The sequence below is a fragment of the Phoenix dactylifera genome, chromosome 1 (genome assembly GCF_009389715.1).
Source record: "Phoenix dactylifera cultivar Barhee BC4 chromosome 1, palm_55x_up_171113_PBpolish2nd_filt_p, whole genome shotgun sequence".
Lineage (NCBI taxonomy): Eukaryota > Viridiplantae > Streptophyta > Magnoliopsida > Arecales > Arecaceae > Phoenix > Phoenix dactylifera.
This window is the reverse complement of record NC_052392.1, coordinates 18,821,140-18,841,126: the sequence shown is the minus strand read 5'-3', so window position 1 is coordinate 18,841,126 and position 19,987 is coordinate 18,821,140. Positions and strand designations below refer to the sequence as shown.

Below are 19,987 nucleotides of genomic sequence, written 5' to 3'. Positions count from 1 at the left end.
CATGCGAGAGGACGCCAGCTTTGATAGCTGGTCGGCCCTAAGATTCTCCGACCTGGCAATATGTTGAATATGAAAGGATTCCAAGGTCGAGGCGAGATCCCGTACCTTCTGAAGATACTTCTGCATGGTCGGGTCTCTGGCTTCGAAGTCGCCCACAATTTGGTTGACGACGAGCTGAGAATCACTGAAGGCCTTCAAGTCCTTAATTCCTAGCTCTTTGGCTAGCTTGAGCCCGGCGACAAGTGCCTCATACTCCGCTATATTATTTGAAGCGGGAAACTCGAGGCGCAAGGCTTGCTCGGCGACCACCCCTCCGGGCTGGTGAGGATGAATCCTGCTCCGCTATCCCCCGAGTTTGAAGAGCCATCGACATGCAGAGTCCATGTCAAACTCGGGGTCTGCTCCGTGGGTGGCTCGGGCTCGGGCTTGGCTTGGCTTCATCTGGTATAAGTGCACTCGAACGATAAAGTCTGCGAGCGTTGTGCTTTGATCGCCGGTCTGGGTCGGTACTTGATGTCGAATTCCCCGAGCTCGATGGCCCATTTGGTAATCCGACCCGCACGATCTGATTTCTGTAGGATCTGCTTGACCGGCCTGGTCGGTCAGCACAGCCACTTGTATGAGCTTGGAAGTAGGGGTCGGAGCCTCCGAGCCGAGATGACCAAAGCATAGGCAGTCTTCTCAAGCTTTGGAGTATCGGGTCTCGGCGTCCCTCAAGACCCGGCTGGTATATATACTGGCTTCTGGAGTTTGCCCTCCTTCGGACCAGGACCCGAGCTTACTGCAACAGGGGAGACAACTAGATATAAGTAGAGGAGCTCACCCCGTTGAGGCTTCGTGAGCAGGGGAGGGGAAGCCAGTAGGCGCTTGAGCTCTTCAAAAGATTGCTTGGCACTCGTCGACCACAAGAAGTTTTTTGGCTTCTTTGAGGGCTGCAAAAAATGGAAGGCAGCGCTCGGCCGGAGCGGGAGATGAATCTCCCGAGGGCTGCCACTCAGCCCGTGAGCCGCTGTACCTCCTTGACCGTCCTAGGAGGCGTCATCCCTTGGAGGGCTCGGATCTTCTCTGGATTGGCCTCAATTCCTCGTTGTGTAATGATGAAGCCGAGGAATTTGCCGGAGGTGACCCCGAATGCACATTTGGTTGGATTAAGCTTCATCCGGTACTTTCGGAGTGTGGAGAATGCTTCCCTGAGGTCGGCTATATGGTCTTGCGCCACCTTGCTTTTCACCAGCATGTCATCCACGTAGACCTCCATGTTTCGGCCTATTTGGTCTTTGAAGATCCGGCTGACCAGTCTTTGATAAGTTGCCCCGGCATTTTTTAAGCCGAATGGCATCACCTTGTAGCAGTAGGTTCCTCCGTCGGTGATGAAGGCTGTCTTCTCCTCATCTTCTGGCGCCATGCGGATCTGGTTGTATCCGAAAAAGGCGTCCATGAATGCCAGCAGCTCGTGACCCGAGGTGGAGTCCACGAGCTGGTCGATGCTGGGAAGTGAAAAGCTGTCCTTCGGGTAGGCTTTATTCAGGTCGGTGTAGTCCACGCACATACGCCACTTCCCGCTGGCTTTCTTGACGAGGACCACATTGGCGAGCCACTCTGGGTAGGCTATCTCCCGGATGAAGCCGGCCTCAAGGAGTTTGCTGACGTCCTCGGCTGCTGCTTGCTGTCGTTCAGGGGCAGCGCCTCGCTTCTTCTGCCGCGCGGGCTTGCTGGTTGGCTTTACTTGGAGCCGGTGGACCATGATCTCGGGATCTATCCCCGGCATGTCTGCAGGCGACCATGCGAAAACATCCATGTTGTCTCGCAGGAAGTTGACGAGGCGACCCCACTCGTGCTCATCGAGGCCGGAGCCGACCTGCACGGTTAGCTCGGGAAAGTTCTCTCGTAAGGGAACTTGGATCAGTAACTCACCAGGCTCTACCCGCTCTTTCTGGGGGTTGACCCGTGCCTCCATAACCTCAGTTGTGGGCTGGTCAGTTGTTGGGGCAGGCACCTCGGCTGATCGTCTTGCCTCGTGGGTCGCCAGGTAGCATCGCCTTGCCACCATTTGGTCCCCTCGAACTTCGCCGACACCCTGGCTGGTGGGGAATCGCATAAGCAAGTGGCGAGTTGAGACCACCGCTCGGAGGGCGTTGAGGCCTGGCCTTCCGAGGATGGCATTGTAGACCGAGGGAAGGCGTATCACGAGGAAGCTCATCCCCACAGTACTTTCGCGGGGGGCGAGCTCGGCTGTGACCAAAAGGTCGATCTCGCCCTCTACTGGGACTGAATCCCCAGTAAATCCAACTAACGGGGCATTCATCCTCCGCAGCTGTTCTTTGGTCATCCCCATTTTGCAATATGCACCAAAGTACAAAACATTCGCCGAGCTTCCATTATCAACTAAGATGCGTTTTACATCGAATCTATTTATAATCATGGAGATGACCACGGCATCATCGTGGGGAGTTTCGACTCCCTCTAGGTCGTCGTCTGAAAAGGAGATGGCTCCAGAGGCGCGCAGGCGCTTTGAGGAGGTTTCTTCCTCCGAAGCTTCTCCAGCCGAGGCCCCGCCTCGGATAGTGTTGATGACGCCGGCGACGGGCCTGTTGGCATTCGAGCCTTCAGGCTATGCTGCTCCTTCGGCTGGCCGCTTCTCTTCACGCTGGCCTTGCACGAATCGATTGAGCACCCCTCGGCGGATGAGTGCTTCGATCTCATTTCGGAGCTGGTAACACTCCTCGGTATCATGTCCGTGATCCCGGTGGAAGCGGCAATACTTCTGGGGATCACGCCGGATTCTGGTGTCTGGTTTCGGAGGTGGGAGCTGGATGTGATCCCGACTCTCAATCTCCATGAGGATTTCAGCCCGAGGAGCGTTGAGGGGAGTGTATCTTTCATACCTCCCTTCGGGTGCACGGGCCTGCAGTGGGAACTTCGGGCGGAGGGGTGACCTCTGCTGTGGCGGTCCCCTCAACCGGGGTGGACTCTTTGGGCGGGGCAGATTCTTAGCTCGTCGCGGAGACGGGCTTCTGGGCTGGCCGCGCTCCTCGCGGCGTCTCTTCTTGGAGTTTAGCTCGGTTCCGCCCCGCCTAGCAGCCACGGCTTCTTCCGCCTTGGCGTATTTCCGCGCCCGAGCGAACATTTCAGTGAGGTCCGCGGGAAAATTCTTCTCAATCGAGAAGAGGAATCTGTAAGACCGGGCTCCAGTCTTCAGTGCTGACATGGCGATGGACTGGTCAAGCTCCCGGACCTCCCATGTTGCGGCGGTGAACCGGTCCAAGTACTCCTTGAAGGATTCTCCCTCCTTTTGTTTAATGTCTAGGAGGGAGTCGGACGTCCGCCGCTGGGGTTGGCTGGCGGCAAAGTTGCCAGCAAATTGTCTGCCAAGCTGCTCGAAGGAAGAGACAGTACTCGGCTTCAGCCCGGTAAACCAAAGTCGGGCTGGCCCTCGGAGTGTCGCCGGAAAAGCTTTGCACATCATGGCCTCCGAGGCTCCTTGTAGGGCCATTAAGACCCGGTAACTTTCAGGTGGTCAAGGGGATCAGCCTTGCCGTTGTAGGGCTCCACCTGGGGCATCTTGAACCGTAGCGGAACCGGTTCATCTTCAATCTCCGGGGAGAAGGGCGACTTCGTAGTAAACGCAAAGTCACCATCACGGCCCGACTTCCTTCCGTGGAGTGCCTGGATTTGGCGCTCCAACATCTCGACCTTCTTGTCGAGTTCATCATTCTGGAGGATTGCTGCAGCGGTTCGTTCGAGCGCAGGTTGCCCTGGAACTGACTCAGCTTCTGAAGGCTGTGGCCAGCCTCCGTGGCCCCTGGCTGGGTGCTCTCTCCAGAGGGAGGCCCGGACTTGGGAGTCCTGACCTCGAAGGGGAAGTCCGCTTGTAGGAGGCTCCGGTTGAACTGGAGCCGGAGGAGGCGGTGTCGCTGGAATGCCCCTGGGTTGCAAGCTTTGGACGACGGTAGCCAACGCCTGCATTTGCTGCGCCAGGGCATCAAACTGCTCCGGTCGAACTTGAGGCGCTGACTCGGCCGGAGGTGGTGAGTTCCGAACGGAACGTTCTGGACTTGGTGGAGGACGTCGAGAGGCATTGGAAGCCCCTTTGCTTCTTAGCTTCATGGCAGCGAACTCGGGCCCTTCCTCTAGCGCCAACTGTTGCTGGAAATTGGACCCGGGGGCCGCCACGAAGCCAGGGGAAGGAGGGGCTCCGCCGCAGGGACAGTGGATGACCGTGCGCCGGCTGGTGGCGTCCTCCTGGAGGGGTGCAAGTCCGCCGTAGGAGCGGTGGTCGATGGCGTGCCGGCGGGTGGCGTCCTCCTGCAGGGGCGCAAGTCCGCCGTAGGAGCGGTGGTCGATGCCGTGCCGGCGGGTGGCGTCCTCCTGGAGGGGTGCAAGTCCTGCAAGAAAACCGGTGGTCGGGCTCCCCGGCGCCGGCCCTCCGATGCTTAAGTCAGAGGAGGCAAATATGTGGAGAGAGCAGGGAAGGAGTATGTGGAGAAGACAGAGAGAATATTTGGATAAGATCCAGAGGATCAGTTTCCTCAATTGTCTGTGTTGTTTACTTCTCTCCACCCGGTCTAGGAGGGTTCTCTCCAGCTTCGGGTTTTTCCTCCTCTTTTTGGTCCCGTTTTTTGGTCCTCCCTCCCTTTTCCCCTCCAGGTTTTCTTTTATAGGAGGATTTTTGTTACCTGGGAGGTGACAGGAGGTTTGTCCTGTTTTGTAATAATTGGGCACGATTTGGCCCATTAATGGCGTGGTGGAAAATAAGGCCGAATCAGACCGGAACCAGGGAGTTGTCACGGAGGGTTCTCTCCAGCTTCGGGTTTTTCCCCCAACAGTCACCATATCGTTGCAGCGTAGGAACAACATGATGATAATTCAAGAAATTTTTTACAAAGAAGAATGCCTTGGGTGATGACATTCGCATGAATATGGTAACTGTTGGGGGAAAAACCCCAAGTCATACCGTCACGGAGGCGCTCGGCCAACGGGCGCCGGCCAGAAAGGCGCTCGGCCAAAGAGTGCCAACCGGAAAGGCGCTCGACCGAAGAGTGCCGACCAGCAGGGTGCTCGGCTAGAGAGCACCGACCAGAGAGAGCGCCAAGGAGAGGCGCCCAACCAAAAGGACCAAGTAGGGATGCTCGGCCAGAAAGGCGCTCGACCGAAGAGTGCCGATCAGCAGGGTGCCCGGCTAGAGAACGCCGACCAGAGAAAGTGCTTGCCTAAAGAGCGCCGACCAGGAAACCAACCAAAGAGCGCAAGACGCTCACCCAAAGGGCGCCGAGCAGAAGTACTATGAAGCAACCCCGCCACAGGGCGCCCCATTGGGCGACCAGCTCGGCTCGGCACCCCTGCCGAGCCGATTGCCTTGGACCAAATGTTCAACTTCCGCCTAACCCTCTAAGCCTGAGGGACCTGACAACTCCACTACAACCTGCCGCTATCTCCAAGCCATCAAGGCAAAAGATCTCCGCAGGTATTCGGCACGACCCGCCATTAATGCATGAGACCCCCTCGAGTCTCCGATGCACTCAGTCATTTAATGAACACGGCTCAAGGCGATCTCCGGATCACTGAACCATCAAAGCGTATGGCTCTCCCTGACCGCCGGTTCACTCGGTAATAAATGCACTTACCATCCACGGACCCCAGGCCTACCACGGCCGGCGGTTCAACCACCCCAACAGGTCCGATCGACCGTGACAACTCCCTGGTTCCGGTCTGATTCGGCCTTATTTTCCACCACGCCATTAATGGGCCAAATCGTGCCCAATTATTACAAAACAGGACAAACCTCCTGTCACCTCCCAGGTAACAAAAATCCTCCTATAAAAGGAAACCTGGAGGGGAAAAGGGAGGGAGGACCAAAAAACGGGACCAAAAAGAGGAGGAAAAACCCAAAGCTGGAGAGAACCCTCCTAGACCGGGTGGAGAGAAGTAAACAACACAGACAATTGAGGAAACTGATCCTCTGGATCTTATCCAAATATTCTCTCTGTCTTCTCCACATACTCTCTTCCCTGCTCTCTCCACATATTTGCCCCCTCTGACTTAAGCATCGGAGGGCCGGCGCCGGGGAGCCCGGCCACCGGTTTTCTTGCAGGACTTGCACCCCTCCAGGAGGACGCCACCCGCCGGCACGCCATCGACCACCGCTCCTACGGCGGACTTGCACCCCTCCAGGAGGACGCCACCAGCCGGCGCACGGTCATCCACTGTCCCTGCGGCGGAGCCCCTCCTTCCCCTGGCTTCGTGGCGGCCCCCGGGTCCAATTTCCAGCAACAGTAACCAAAAGCATTGCTTCCAAGCTTTTGGCTACATAAACGTTTAGCAGATTTTTCTATCCAACAATATATGAAATATCTTAACGATGACAATGAGAGATGAGAATTATGGAGACATCCAATCCTCGATACTTTTTTGGAGCCGTAGCAAACATGTTGTTTCAACATCTCTTAAAAATAATATAGTCCTCAATACAAAATCACTCAAATAGAAAAGGAAACAAGCTAGCTTTACCTACTGAGCCATGAAGCAGAAAACTGAAGTCAGGCTCCTAGTGTAGCCTAAATGACATGTGTAGAGGACAAGTTATTGGAGAAGACTTATCTAACAACAACTAAGGTTCTGACTCATCTCAAAGGATTAATAGTAACACAAGTAATTCTACATCATCCTATTGGATGATCCATTCAACTTCCCATCTAACACAGAGTTGAACCGAGCAATATGGTGGAATTGCATACCGAATTTCATAAAAAAAAAATAAAATATTTTAGAGTAAATTACAATTTTTTTCTAAAATTAGGATAAATTATACTTATAGCCAATAATTTGAAAATTTACACTTGTCTCTGAAGTTTATTTTTATTCGACATTAAATGAAACCAAAATACTACGTTAGAAAAAAAATTAAAAATAATCAAAATAATCTTAAGTGACATAATAGCTGTTCAAGAGCATAAAAAAACGTAATGTATCTTCCTCTCCACTCATGAGTACTTTTGATTTCTTATATGAGGTGAACAGTTTCACTAATATCGTTAATCTTAATTGATTGTAAATGCCGATATTATAATTTATTTGTGGTAAATATAATAAATTTAAAAGCCAAAGAGAATTTTTTGTAATGTATTTAATCTTATAATCTTTAATAAATAAGAAAGCCTGTTTAAAAAATTATTTAATAAAATATCAATTCAGGGAACTGGATTTTTTTTTTTTTAATTAGTTGAATCGTTGTGCGAAAAACGTGGATGCCGATAAGATTACGCGTTTTTTATGGAGGGTTACCGTGATGACCGTTGCCCATGACATCCAGAGCCAAGGAAGTTCGGAAGTGAAGATTTGTTTCTTTCCTCCATATTTCTCCCAGGGATCACATAGAAACCTCTCTCTCTTTCGGTCAGGCAGAATGGAAGTCGCATCGAGGTGCTACTGCCATGCCCATCTCTCGTTCTTGATGAAGAAGAACGCGGCGGCTCCTTTCCCGGGTAGCGGTAATCTTTATTTGATCGACTTAGATATTTAGTTCTTTGTATTTCTTCCCCCATGGAACGAATACGAATTCTAAACTCTTGGAAATTTCTTTCTTTCTTTGTTTCGGCAGAGAGAAGATCCAAGTACTCGGGTCAGTCCGTTGTATGTCGCCGCCTCCACTCAATTCTTTTCTTCTCTCTTCCTGTCTTCCATAGACCAACCAATAGACTTTACCCTAATTAGGGTTTTCTAGTTTTTTTCTTTTTTCCGGATTTTCCTGAAATGCTGAGAATTTGGTTTCTTGATGGAGATAATCGAAATAAAACTTTGAATATAAAGTTAGGTCTCGATAGAATTTTGTACAATCGTCCTAACTCTCAAACAGATTTCTTATGTTTTTTTTTTTTTTTAATTTGATTTAAAAATATTGTCAAGAGAGCAATTCCTGTGCGGGTATTGACGGTGGGCAAGAGGAGGTCTCAAGGGGTCCAACTTCTGGTCGAAGAGTACAAGGAGAAGCTCAAAAACTATTGCAGCATCGAGGACGTTCTTATCAAATCTAATCCAAAGAATACTGGGTACACAAGATGCTCTTTTCCCCCCTCCAAACAAAGAAATGGATATCTGAGATAAATTTTATCCTACATTGATAATAGAGCCACATCTTGTATGATTCGATGCTTATCTTTCATATTGATGCATGAGCTGATCTTTATTCTGTGAAGGGTACTTTAATTTTGAAAGGATTGGCCTTTCAGTATCTTGTTTTGATGTATGAATCTCTAAAGTTTAGGAACATTTGAGAAAATCTCTGAATTGCATCTTAGCACCCATAATCGTGCAGTCCTTGGTAGTGACACATTGTTCACCTTTTTATTCCTTCTGCACGATTTTTTTGGCTGCAGTTTGGATATCCAATGTGTTTGAATTTTTTCCCCCCACTTGTGGCTCAGCATCAGAGTTGATTCTTGCCATATTAGATGTTATTGGATAAGGCGTAGGAGAACTAACAGAATGATCAATCTATTTAATATTCTCCTTTTCTTACTAATTTTAAGGTTGATATGATCACATTTCAAGCAGCAATGTGAAGGCCCAGATCGAAGCTGAAGACATGCTTATCATGCAACAAATTAAGCCTGGAGAATGGGTATGACCTTGAAACGTTTTGGTTGCCATGTTCAGATCATTCCTTTCTTTTTTCTTTGCTCCATCTTGACAGTTTCTCCTGACAGGATACTGGTTAATTTGACAAGCATCTTCATTTTGTTTTCCCTTTATGATTGGCGCAGTGCATATAACAGATACTTGTTTGATTAACCGAAGGTTACTATGGCACTTACCATCTTGATATGGTGACTTTCCCAAATATCAGTACTCATTGAGTGAACAATGAGAAGGAGAATTAAAGGGGATAATCATTGGAAGAAACGGAATGGAGAGAAGATTTACATGAATTCCGCAACAAAATCATGGCAAATCAAAACATAATGACAGTCATTAACAAACTCTCTAATGTGTAGTCTGCCCAAACTATAAGAACTTGTGATATTGGAGGATCTAGGCATTAATAGGAATAAATAATAATCAAGGATAGATCAAGTCAATCTCAAATTGTGTGTTTAAGTCTGACTCAACTTACACAAATTCTTCAGATCAATTGCTTGTATATTTGCCTTGTAGCTATTATGTTATTATGTTTCTTTCCATTTCATCTAGGTTGTTGTGTTGGATGAGCATGGAGCAGACATTGGATCTGAGCAAATGGCTGACTTGGTGGGAGATGTAGGGACAACAGTATGCACTTGACCTTGATTCAGTTTCTTTTTCACAATGGTTAGCAGATACGAATGCCTGAGATGATTTGAATTGCTTAAGAAAACTATGTTTTACGTTTGTGAAGTGAGCATGTTATTAATCAAGTATCCTTGCTTAATCAGTTTCAATCTTCAATAGATCTTATATTGAGCCAACATTGCCCACCAGTCTTAATACCTACTGTGTCTAAATTCGAATGCTTTCTCCTATCAACATCTTATAGCAAAACTGTTTCCCACCTTTCATAACTCCTTTGTGTAATCGGAGGTAGCAGTCTTTCGTAATGTTAGACTCACCTCTTTCGTTCCCTAGTAGAATGACATGCCTCTGATATTGTTTTGTTATTATCTTTCCCTGGAAAAAAGGTCATATGTCTCCTTGAGGTTTCTTTGTGAACTTTAGGTTTCGTATACTTTAAGGTATTTCAGTTAATGAGGCACAACAAATCATGAATTCCCATGCTCTACTCTCTTGAAACCCCCTTCAGAGCCTAATTTACCAAGATAATCTATCATCTGACTTTAAGTATCATCAAGGAGCTCCACTTTTTTTTCTTTCTTCTCTCTCTTCTGAAAGTACCTTCAAGATGTTTCTCCTTCTATTACAGTTTTCCCTCGCATTTCCTTCTTTAATCCTTTAACTTTGGGATGATAGAAGCATACTTACTATGTGAAGCCACATGAAGATATGCATATGCTATCATCTTCCATGGGAATCTGATTCAAATCAAGTTTTCAATATCTACTTTATGAGTCCATGTACATACCCTGGTGAGATCCAACTCAACGTGTCCAAAAATGTCAGAAGAGACGGGAAACAAGAAACATTGGAAGCCCAAATGCTAGTTGCCTAATTGTATAATATACGAATCTCCATATTCAAATCCTCTCTGATAAACCTTTCCTACAATTTAGGTTATACTCAAATTTAGTGCCCACTTATAGGCCAATTTGTGAAGTTCATAGAGCAGATTTAAATGTCGTGATTTGTGAAAACTGACATTCCTTATTTTCATCTAAATGCTATCTTAGATTGCATGCCACTTCTTTGTTTATGGATTTCAATTCAGATGGAATTGGTATGGGTGCATGCTTAAAAGTAAGGATTGCCGAACTGGTACTGAGTGTCGTACCAGTCAGCACTTGGTTCGGTTCGGTACCGGTTCGGAACCGGATCCGTACCGAGAGAAAACCTGCCGAAGTTGGAAAAGGAGAAGAGAAAGAGAGAGGCGAGCAGGGGAGGGAGGGAGAAGGAGAGGCCGTGGACGCCTGCGGATGGCCGCGGAGGGGCGGCGGAGGCCGTGGGGGTGCGACAGAGGCCGAGGCCACCAAAAAAAAATTGAAAATTTTTAAGTGAAGTCGGCAAGAGAATTTTTTCCACAGCCGCATCCCCCCGTGCGGGCTTCGCCGGCCCTCCGCAGGTGTCTGCAGCGCTCCTTCTCCCTCCCTCCCCCACTCGCTCTCTCTTTTTCTTTGTCTTCTCCAGCTTCAGTAGCGAACTAGTTTCAAAGCTGGAACCATACCAGTAGGCCACCGGTACGGTTCGGAATGGACGGAACCATCTGGTTCAGGACGGTTTTGCATTCCTTGCTTACAGGCGCAAATGCAATATAAAGCTAGCTACAATTATGTTTCAATTTGGAGAAAAAACATAAAAAGAAACATGCTATGAGTAAATACATATACAACCACTTCGGGCTGCATAGGTGGGAAAATACTTAAGTACTATCTCATTTGTTTTTAATGAAAATTTCTAAATGCTTTAGGCCTTGATGTAGCGACATTACAATGTATAAAAAAAGGAACCAGCAGGGTTAAAAATTAAAATGCTTGTGTTCGCAATATAATATCATTTTCCTTTCTTTTGTTTTTTTATTCTTAATGAAGGATTGAAGTGCCAGTGGGATGGTGGCTATCTCGGCTGTCTCGTCCCGTTCCAGTGAGATCACAACATATGGGATGGGTGTGGGACCTTGAAACTCACTGTCGTCCTTTGTCCTGGCCGTCCCGCCTTCATCCCGACCGGGTCATGCACCGATACGGCCATCCTGGTCAGGATGTGCCCTTTTTTTTTTTTTTTTTAGACGATGCTTTGGGCTTTTGACTCGTCGTCGAGAGGAAGGACTTACCTTTTTTGCCGCTGATGCGTTGGCATCGGCATCGTCGTTGGGAGGGAGGTGGGAGGAAGGTCGTTTTGTGGCCTCCTCTTTCTTCGATGTTTTTCCCACAACACGGGCTTAGAGCCTTGGATTGCTCAGAAACCCCTCCTTCCCTGTTTTACGAGCTCGGATCGCTCGGAAGCACATTCCGATTTATCCACGAGCACAGCACGGCGCCATGAATCTCTCGGGAAGGAGGACGATAGAGTACTGCATTTTTTTTTTCTCCCAAACAGCTGAACCTATTGATGAGTGGATGGTGGAGTCCATGTGCCCCGCTCAAGGAACTCAATGCAGTGGACCGCTCGGAGAGACATGCCAGCGTGAGGGGTTCGGGTTGTATCTTTAGTGCGTAAGAAGATTTTGCGAGTCATCCACTAGATCACGTCCCACATAGATCTCAAAGCATTCCAAACTCCCTCATTCATTAGGCTGCACAGATCTCAAAGCAATGATTGTGCGTTCCATCGGTGAATTCGCACTAAGAAAGGTGAATCCTTCTTTGGTGTGAAAGATACAGTCTCTACCCCTGCATGAGAGTCACGGGGTGCTAGAGGCATGGGAGTCCTTTTTTTTCCTCTAACATGCTACTCAGAGACCAGAGTGGACCTCGTGTGCATGGGGAAGAGAAAAAGCCAACTTTTCCCAAAAAACTGAAAAGGCAAAAAAAGAAAAAGAAAAAGAAAAACTATCCATATGAAGGGAAAAAAGGTGGATTCGCACGATTCCTTCGCATTGTCCTTCAATCACCAATCTTTCCTCTCTTCAATTAGCATACCTGCCACCTGCTACATTTGAAAGTTGACATGATTTGAGATTTGAAGTAACAATCTGCTGTGAAATACCTCTTGTTTGGAAAAGAAAGGAACACCCATTATGAAGTTTGATCCCACTATCGAGATAGTGAGATGCTATAAGCATCGGCTAATTACCATTGCAGCCAAAAAACAAGAGAAAGAGGAGAAGAAAGGAAGGGAGAGGAAGGGAAGAAGGTTGCTCCATCTTCTATATCAGAACCATCTTGCATAATTAAGGTAAGGTCTTCCTCTATCATTAATTTAGCCAAAATAAAGTAAAATAAGGTAATTATGATAAATTTTTTGCATGAAATTATGAGATATTATGAGTAGGATGTAAATTTTATTTTTAAATATGTATTATATTTTTGTAAGATTATCAAATTTTTAGATGAGTCTAACATATGAACCTAGGCTTGATCAAGCAGAAAGTAGATGAATTTTAATAATTGGATGTGGTTTATTCTTTTTTGATGTATTGCATACTTGATAGTCTAAAATGATTTTTCTCAAAAAAAAGCTAAGAAATATCTAAATCTTTTTTTAGTTTCTCCAATAAATGGGCCCTCTAATAAATGGGCCCTCTTTGAAAACATGTGCCATATTAGATATCTTTACTTAAATGCAAGACCTCTTTTTGAGTATCGTCACTTATATCGTGATTACTATGACCAATTGGTCATAGTTGACATATGGTTCAATTCATGCCTGAAATGGGAACCATAACTTGGAATTAATAGATTCCAACCTATTGTTGACATGTGGCTATATTTCTTATAACCTTTAATTTTAAAAATATATACTAGCTTTTAGTTCATGATAGACAAGATGTGCAACATACTTGTACCACATGTTACAAATTGGATGATTTGCTATTAAATTAACATTATTCAAAGAAAATGTAGAAAAGGTAGATATAACATTGGCAGCTTAAAGCCAATTTATAGTTACTTATTATGAATTTTAATAATGACATGAAATAATAAAAATAAATTTTATTAATTACAAAATATATTTAGAAATTTAAAAAATATTTTAGAAATTACAAAGGTTATAATAAATGTAGAAAAGGGTGGATATAGCATATACAACTACTTATTATGAAGTAACAATTATATGAATTAATAAAAATAAATTCTATTAATTACAAAAATATTTAGAAATTAAAAAAAATATAATAAATATAGAAAAGGATGGATAGCTGGATATAGCATATGCAACTTAAATCCAATTTCTAGTTACTTATTATGAATTTTGTTAATTACAAAAAAAATAAATTTCAATTTTTAAATTATATAATTAAAATATTTAATTATATAATTAAAATTTAGAAAATTAATGAATGTAATGAATATAAAGTTAGGGAAAATTAATATTAATCTCTAAGTAATTTACATGCATGGATGATTATTTTCAAAAATTTAATAATTTTTAAATTATTATTTAATACAAAATATCAAAAAATATTAAAAATTATAATAAATTTGGAAAAGGGTGGATATAGTGTAGGCAACTTAAATCCAATTTCTAGATATTTATAATTATTAATTACATGAATGATTAATATCTTGAGGCATGAATATTTATTTTACAGTTTTTATTATTTTAAAATGCATTATGAAATTGCAAGGAGTGCATATATCTTCTTGACTAGATGGAGCTTGATAGTAAGCAGCAGAAGGATCCAAATATTGGATGGCATTTTGGAAAAAAGGGGGAAGGACCGCCACCAATGGAAATATAATTACTGTGGGCTGGAAAATAAAGGAGGTGAGGTCACCTGATTGAAGCAACGCTTGGTCGGTGGCTTCAGTGATGTTAAGAAGTGTCCAAAGGTATCTACAGAGGTTCAAGTAATGATGGAGCATTTGCAGAAAGAAAAGGAGGTGAAGATAGCATCCAAAGCTCGAAGGGAAGCACTTGATCATCGGACATCTCTAATCATATATTAGCGTAGACTTGGATGATGACGATGGTTATTCTGATTCAAATGACTTGGAGGCAGCTCATCTATGAGAGGCTATTCGGGGCTCTTGACAAGATCAGTGGCAACATGAGGAGGTATTGAGATATAGAGCACAGTTTGGGGACTCTCAATTTTAGAAGGGTGGTGGCTTTTGGTGTAGTAGAGAGATCACATTCACATGTACAGTCTGCTGGATTAGAGAGGAGCCGGTCTATGAGGATGAGATCTTCTATCAAGTCTTTGTTCGGTGCATTTGGGAAGAAATCGAAGAAGAGCTTTGGAGGTTCCACCATCCATGATTTAGATCCTACAACATATCCAGATCTTGAGTTAAAGCAATTGAGGATTGATGACTATATAAACAAGGACAAGAAAAAACAAATAGGGAGGCAATTTCCAACTGGTTTCACTCTAGCCATATTTCAGCATGGGCAGAGGCGAATACTTACTTTGGATCGATGATAAGTACAGTGTAGAAGGCATGTCCAGGTATTGATCCTCCTACACCCTATGAGATACATGGACCATATTTGCAGCAGCAGGTCACCGTGCCAAAGCCTGGATTAAGAGTTATAAAAAGGAGTGGAAGACTTATGGGGTGACATTGATGTGTGATGGTTTGTCTGGACCTACTAGGAGGAGCATTATTAACTTCCTAGACTAATGTGATAGGATGACCATCTTTCATACTTCAGTCGATGCTTCAAACAAAGTACATGACTAATTATATTTTGGGCTTGATGAGGGACATAGTTGATGAGAGAGTATATCGTCCAAGTGGTCACAGACAATGGGGCAAACTACATGAAAGCGGGAAAGGATCTAATGTTGGAAAAGCTACAACTGTATTGGATCCCTTGTGCAGCACATTGTATAGACTTGATGATGAAGGATATTGGGCAGCTACCTAATGTAAAGTCAGTAGTAGAAAGTAGGCAAGTTGATGCAGGACGGCTACGAAAAGAAGAAGAAGAAGAGAAAAGGAGGAGGGAGGAGAAAGAAGAAGAGAAAGGAGGCTTTTCATTCAATCATGCATTAACCCTAATCAAATGCATGGAACCATATATATAGGGTCATAAAATAACAAAAAGACCCCTACAAATAAAATAATCCCAAAAAGCTCTAAAATAACAATATACAAATAAACCTAATCAACATAAAATAAAATAACATAAAATCAAATCAATCTAGCCACAACGAAAGTGGCTGGACCATCCTCCTACGACGACCGTGGCCCCACGTAACAGGCGGTCCGGTACTAGTGTCCGCACCAACTCCTCCCGATGGAAAGAAGTCGATCTTGGCGACCGCGGCTCGGTGCAGCTCTAGTAATACTCCAAAAGGTCCAGATCAATACGCTGGACCTCTTCTCGTGTAATTCAAGTCGAATCGGACTCCGGTCGTCCTCTCCAACGAACCAAGAAGCGATGAATGCTCCCAGCATTGGATAAAACGGCTTGCTCGTATGGCATCAATGAGTTCTTTTTGTGCTGGTGGGAGAGGCAAAGAAAGTGGGGATGGTATGGAATCAGGGATAGGGGAAGCAGCGGACTCAAAAGAGGGCTCAACGAAAGGGTCATCAAGAATGGATGTGGGACCCTTGTAAGCAACCAGATCTTCAATATTAAAAGGAGAGCTGATACCAAAATCAGATGGAAAGTCAGTAACATAGGCATTCGTGCTCACCCGGTGCAATACCCGAAATGGCCCAACACTACGAGCCTGCAGTTTCTTAACGGTTCCATGCGGAAACCGCTCTGGCTGAATACGTACCATAACATAGTCCCCAGGTTGGAATATCTTATCCCTCCTATGGGAATCAACTTGTAGTTTATATTGAGCATTACTTGCATAGATGCGCTTTTGAATTTTCTGATGTAACTCATGGATGTGTTGTGCAAATGCATGTGTAGACTCAGAAATCCTAACATGTGGTGACATGGGTAAAAGATCTAAAAATTTTCTAGCTTTGTAACCATGCACGATCTCAAATGGACTCATGCCTATAGACCTATTGATCGAATTATTGTATGCAAACTGTGCGATAAGAAGGACTGAATTCCAATTACGAGTATGTTCGCCCACAAGGCACCGTAAGAGATTCCCAAGATTTCGGTTGACCACTTCTGTTTGGCTGTCAGTTTGTGGATGATAAGCAATGAAAAATTTGAGTTTTGTACCAATCGAGTGCCACAAAGTTTTTCAGAAGTAACTCATGAAACATACATTTCGGTCGGATATAATGGTCTTTGGAGGCCATTGAGTTTGACAATCTCATCAAAGAAGAGTTTGGCCACTTTGGAGGCATCTGAGGTTTTGAAACAAGGGATAAAGTGGGCCATTTTGGAAAAACGGTCCACGACGATAAGAATGGAATCGTGTTTCCTGACGGTATAGGGAAGACCAAGCACAAAGTTCAAACTAATGTCATGCCAAGGACGATCGGGTACCGGTAAAGGGGTATATAGGCCAGTGTTCTGTTTTCGATATTTGGCTAATTGTCAAGTTCGACATTGGCCAATGATTTTAGCAACGTGCCTTTTTAGGCGAGCTAGAAGAATTGACGTTCCACCTCTTCGATGGTCTTATCCCGTCCGAAATGCCCGGAAAAGGCCACCTGTATGTACTTTCCACACCAAGAAATCTCTTACTGATGTTCGTGGGATACAAAGCTTTGCTTTCCTAAACAAATAACCATCTTGAAGGTGAAACCCATTGATCGAGGGCCCTTGTCCATCAGCAAGGGTTTTGTAAAGTTTTCCCAAAATCAGAGCAAGATAAGTAGTCATCTATGAGTCGGTCGAAGCCCGTGACATGCACAGACATTGTCGAAAGGAGGGTCACTCGATGGCTCAGTGCATCCGCAGCAGTGTTGGAGGCACCTAATGTGTTTGAGGACAAAAGTGTACTTCTGGAGAAACTCAAGCCATTTGGCATGCCTAGAGTTTAGTTTCTTTTGGGAATTAAAGTAGCGAAGAGCTTCATGATCAGAGTAAAGGATGAATTCATTGGGCAGCAGATAAGGGCGCCAATACCAGAGGGCCTGAAAATTCCTTGTGCTTGGTCTTTCCCGTACCGTCAGGAAACACGATTCCATTCTTGTCGTTGTGGACTATTTTTCCAACATGGCCCACTTTATCCTTTGTTCCAAAACCTCAGATGCCTCCAAAGTGGCCAAACTCTTTTTTGATGAGATTGTCAAACTCTATGGCCTCCCAAAGACCATCGTATCCGACTGGGATGTACTTTTCATGAGTTACTTCTGAAAAATTATGGTACTCGGTTGGTACGAAACTCAAATTTTTTACTACTTATCATCCACAAACTGACTGCCAAACAGAAGTGGTCAACCGGAGTCTTGGTAATCTCTTACGGTGCCTTGTGGGCGAACATATTGGTAATTGGGATTGAGTCCTTCCTTGCGCACAGTTTGCATACAATAATTCGGTCAATAGGTCCATAGGCATGAGTCCATTTGAGGTCGTGCATAGTTACAAAGCTAGAAAATCTTTAGATCTTTTACCCATATCATCACATGTTAAGATTTTCGAGTCTGCACATGCATTTGCACAACACATCCATGAGTTACATCAGAAAATCCAAAAGCGCATCTATGCAAGTAATGCTCAATATAAACTACAAGCTGATTCCTATAGGCAGGATAAGATATTCCAACTTGGGGACTATGTTATGGTACGTATTCGGCCGAAGCAGTTTCCGCATTAAACCGTTAAGAAACTGCAGGCTCGTAGTGCTGGGCCATTTCAGGTATTGCACCGGATGGGCATGAATGCCTATGTTATTGACCTTCCATCTGATTTTGGTATCAACTCTACTTTTAATATTGAAGATCTGGTTGCTTACAAGGGTCCCACATCCATCCCCAATGACCCTTTCGTTGAGCCCTCTCTTGAGCCCGCTGCTTCCCCTATCCCTGATTTCATACCATTCCCACCAGCACAAAAAGAACTCATTGATGTCATTTTAGACAAGCAAGCCGTTTTATCCAGTGCTGGGAGCATTCAGCGCTTCTTGGTTCGTTGGAGAGGACGGGCAAGCTGTTTTATCCAGTGCTGGGAGCATTCAGTGTTTCTTGGTTCGTTGGAGAGGACGAGCAAGCTGTTTTATCCAGTGCTGGGAGCATTCAGCGCTTCTTGGTTCGTTGGAGAGGACGACCGGAGTCCGATTCGACTTGGATTACATGGGAGGAACTCCAGCATATTGATTCGAACCTTTTGGAGTATTATCAGACCTGCACCGAGCCGCGGTCGTCGAGGTCGACTTCTTCCCACGTGGGGAGAGTTTGTGTGGACACCAGTACCGGACTGCCTGTTACGCGGGGCCACGGTCGTCGCAGGAGGATGGTCCAACTATTTTTATTGTGGCTGGATTGATTTAATTTTATGTTGATTGGGTTTATTTGCATATTATTATTTTAGGGCTTTTTGGGATTATTTTATTTGTAGGGGTCTTTTTGTTATTTTGTGACCCTATATATATGGGTCCATGCACTTGATTAGGGTTAATGCATGATTGAATGAAAAACCTCCTTTCTCTTCTTCTTTCTCCTCCTCCTTTTCTCTTCTTTTTTTCCTCTTTCCCGTAGCCGTCTTGCATCAACTTACGAAAGTGGCTGGACCATCCTTTTGCGACGACCGTGGCCCCGCGTAACAGGCGGTCCGGTACTAGTGTCCGCACTACAAGTAGTATCGAAATACATCTACAATCATCCTTGGGTACGTGCTCTCATGAGAAAAGATGTACAAGGGGAGCTACTTAGGCCAGGGTTGACAAGATTTGCCACTAACTACATAGCATTGAAGAGCCTCCTTGATAATAAGCTTGGTTTGAGGGCTATGATGAGTTCTGATGAATGGAGGGCTTCTAAATATGCAAGGGCCAATAAGGGATGATGTGTTGAGGGTATTATATTGAGTAATGATTTTTGGAACAGATGCTTCAAGGTGGTTAAGGCAGTAGAGCCCTTGTATGTAGTGCTGTGGGTAGTAGATACTGAGAAGTTCTCTCAGATGGGCTATGTACATGCCAAGATGTCAACTTGCAAAGAAGAGATTATAGGAGCAGTAGGACAAAAGAAAGCAGCATCATATTTGTGTCACGACCCAAATCTGGACACGATTTGCCGCGCCCCAGATTCGGCCCGTGGCACGACCGTGCTACTACAGGCTATTGCCCGCAATAGCACGAAACCACAAAATAATGTCATGACAAAGATAGTATTTATTCATAAAATGTTTTATGAAGGCATTGGTATAGAGCTTCTAAAATCATCCGGATTATCCAAAGTACACCCCAAACCTTAGACTTCGGGTTCCCTGCTCCTAGCATCTTACTGATCTGAAAAAATGAACTGTATTGGGTGAATGAGTTTTATGACTCAATAAGTAACCATGTACTATCTTATTGGATCAAGTATAATATTTCTCATGCCAATGCATCATTTAAAGAAGATAACAATTATAACAAAGTAAAGCATTTCATAGGTAATATACTCAAAACAAGTCATAAAGCAATGCATGCTCCAGCCATGCAAGTTCATAAAATGATAATGCAATTCTTATAAAATGCTGCCATCTATCCATGCTTTATAAATCATGCTCTCAGACGGATGTGCTGCTATGGTCACTATAATCCCGTGACATGGCCGTATTTGTAGTCGACGAGTTTTCATAAATCATATTCGTTACCAACTTTAACCCATTGGCAGAGGGCCGTATACGTTGGATGCTAGCTCCAAAGTGTCAACTGGCCTCTATTTCT

General features: G+C 44.8%; 1 protein-coding gene across 6 annotated transcripts in view; it reads left to right on the top strand.

The window, feature by feature from the left end:
• Window positions 1-7,258: 7,258 nt before the first annotated feature.
• The window catches only part of LOC103701473 (putative RNA methyltransferase At5g10620), a 30,216-nt gene continuing 17,487 nt past the window's right edge, over window positions 7,259-19,987 (top strand). For 3 of the 6 annotated variants that reach the window (XM_026802368.2, XM_008783531.3, XM_008783532.4), the window contains exons 1-5: window positions 7,263-7,487; window positions 7,598-7,629; window positions 7,903-8,045; window positions 8,551-8,617; window positions 9,187-9,264. In XM_026802368.2, the coding sequence (XP_026658169.1) occupies window positions 7,286-7,487; window positions 7,598-7,629; window positions 7,903-8,045; window positions 8,551-8,617; window positions 9,187-9,264 (522 nt within the window). In that variant the 5' untranslated portion in view covers window positions 7,263-7,285. Of the gene's footprint in view, window positions 7,488-7,597; window positions 7,630-7,902; window positions 8,046-8,550; window positions 8,618-9,186; window positions 9,265-12,383; window positions 12,478-19,987 lie in introns of all 6 variants that reach the window. The other 3 variants (XM_026802369.1, XM_008783533.3, XM_008783534.3) reach the window with 3 other exon arrangements.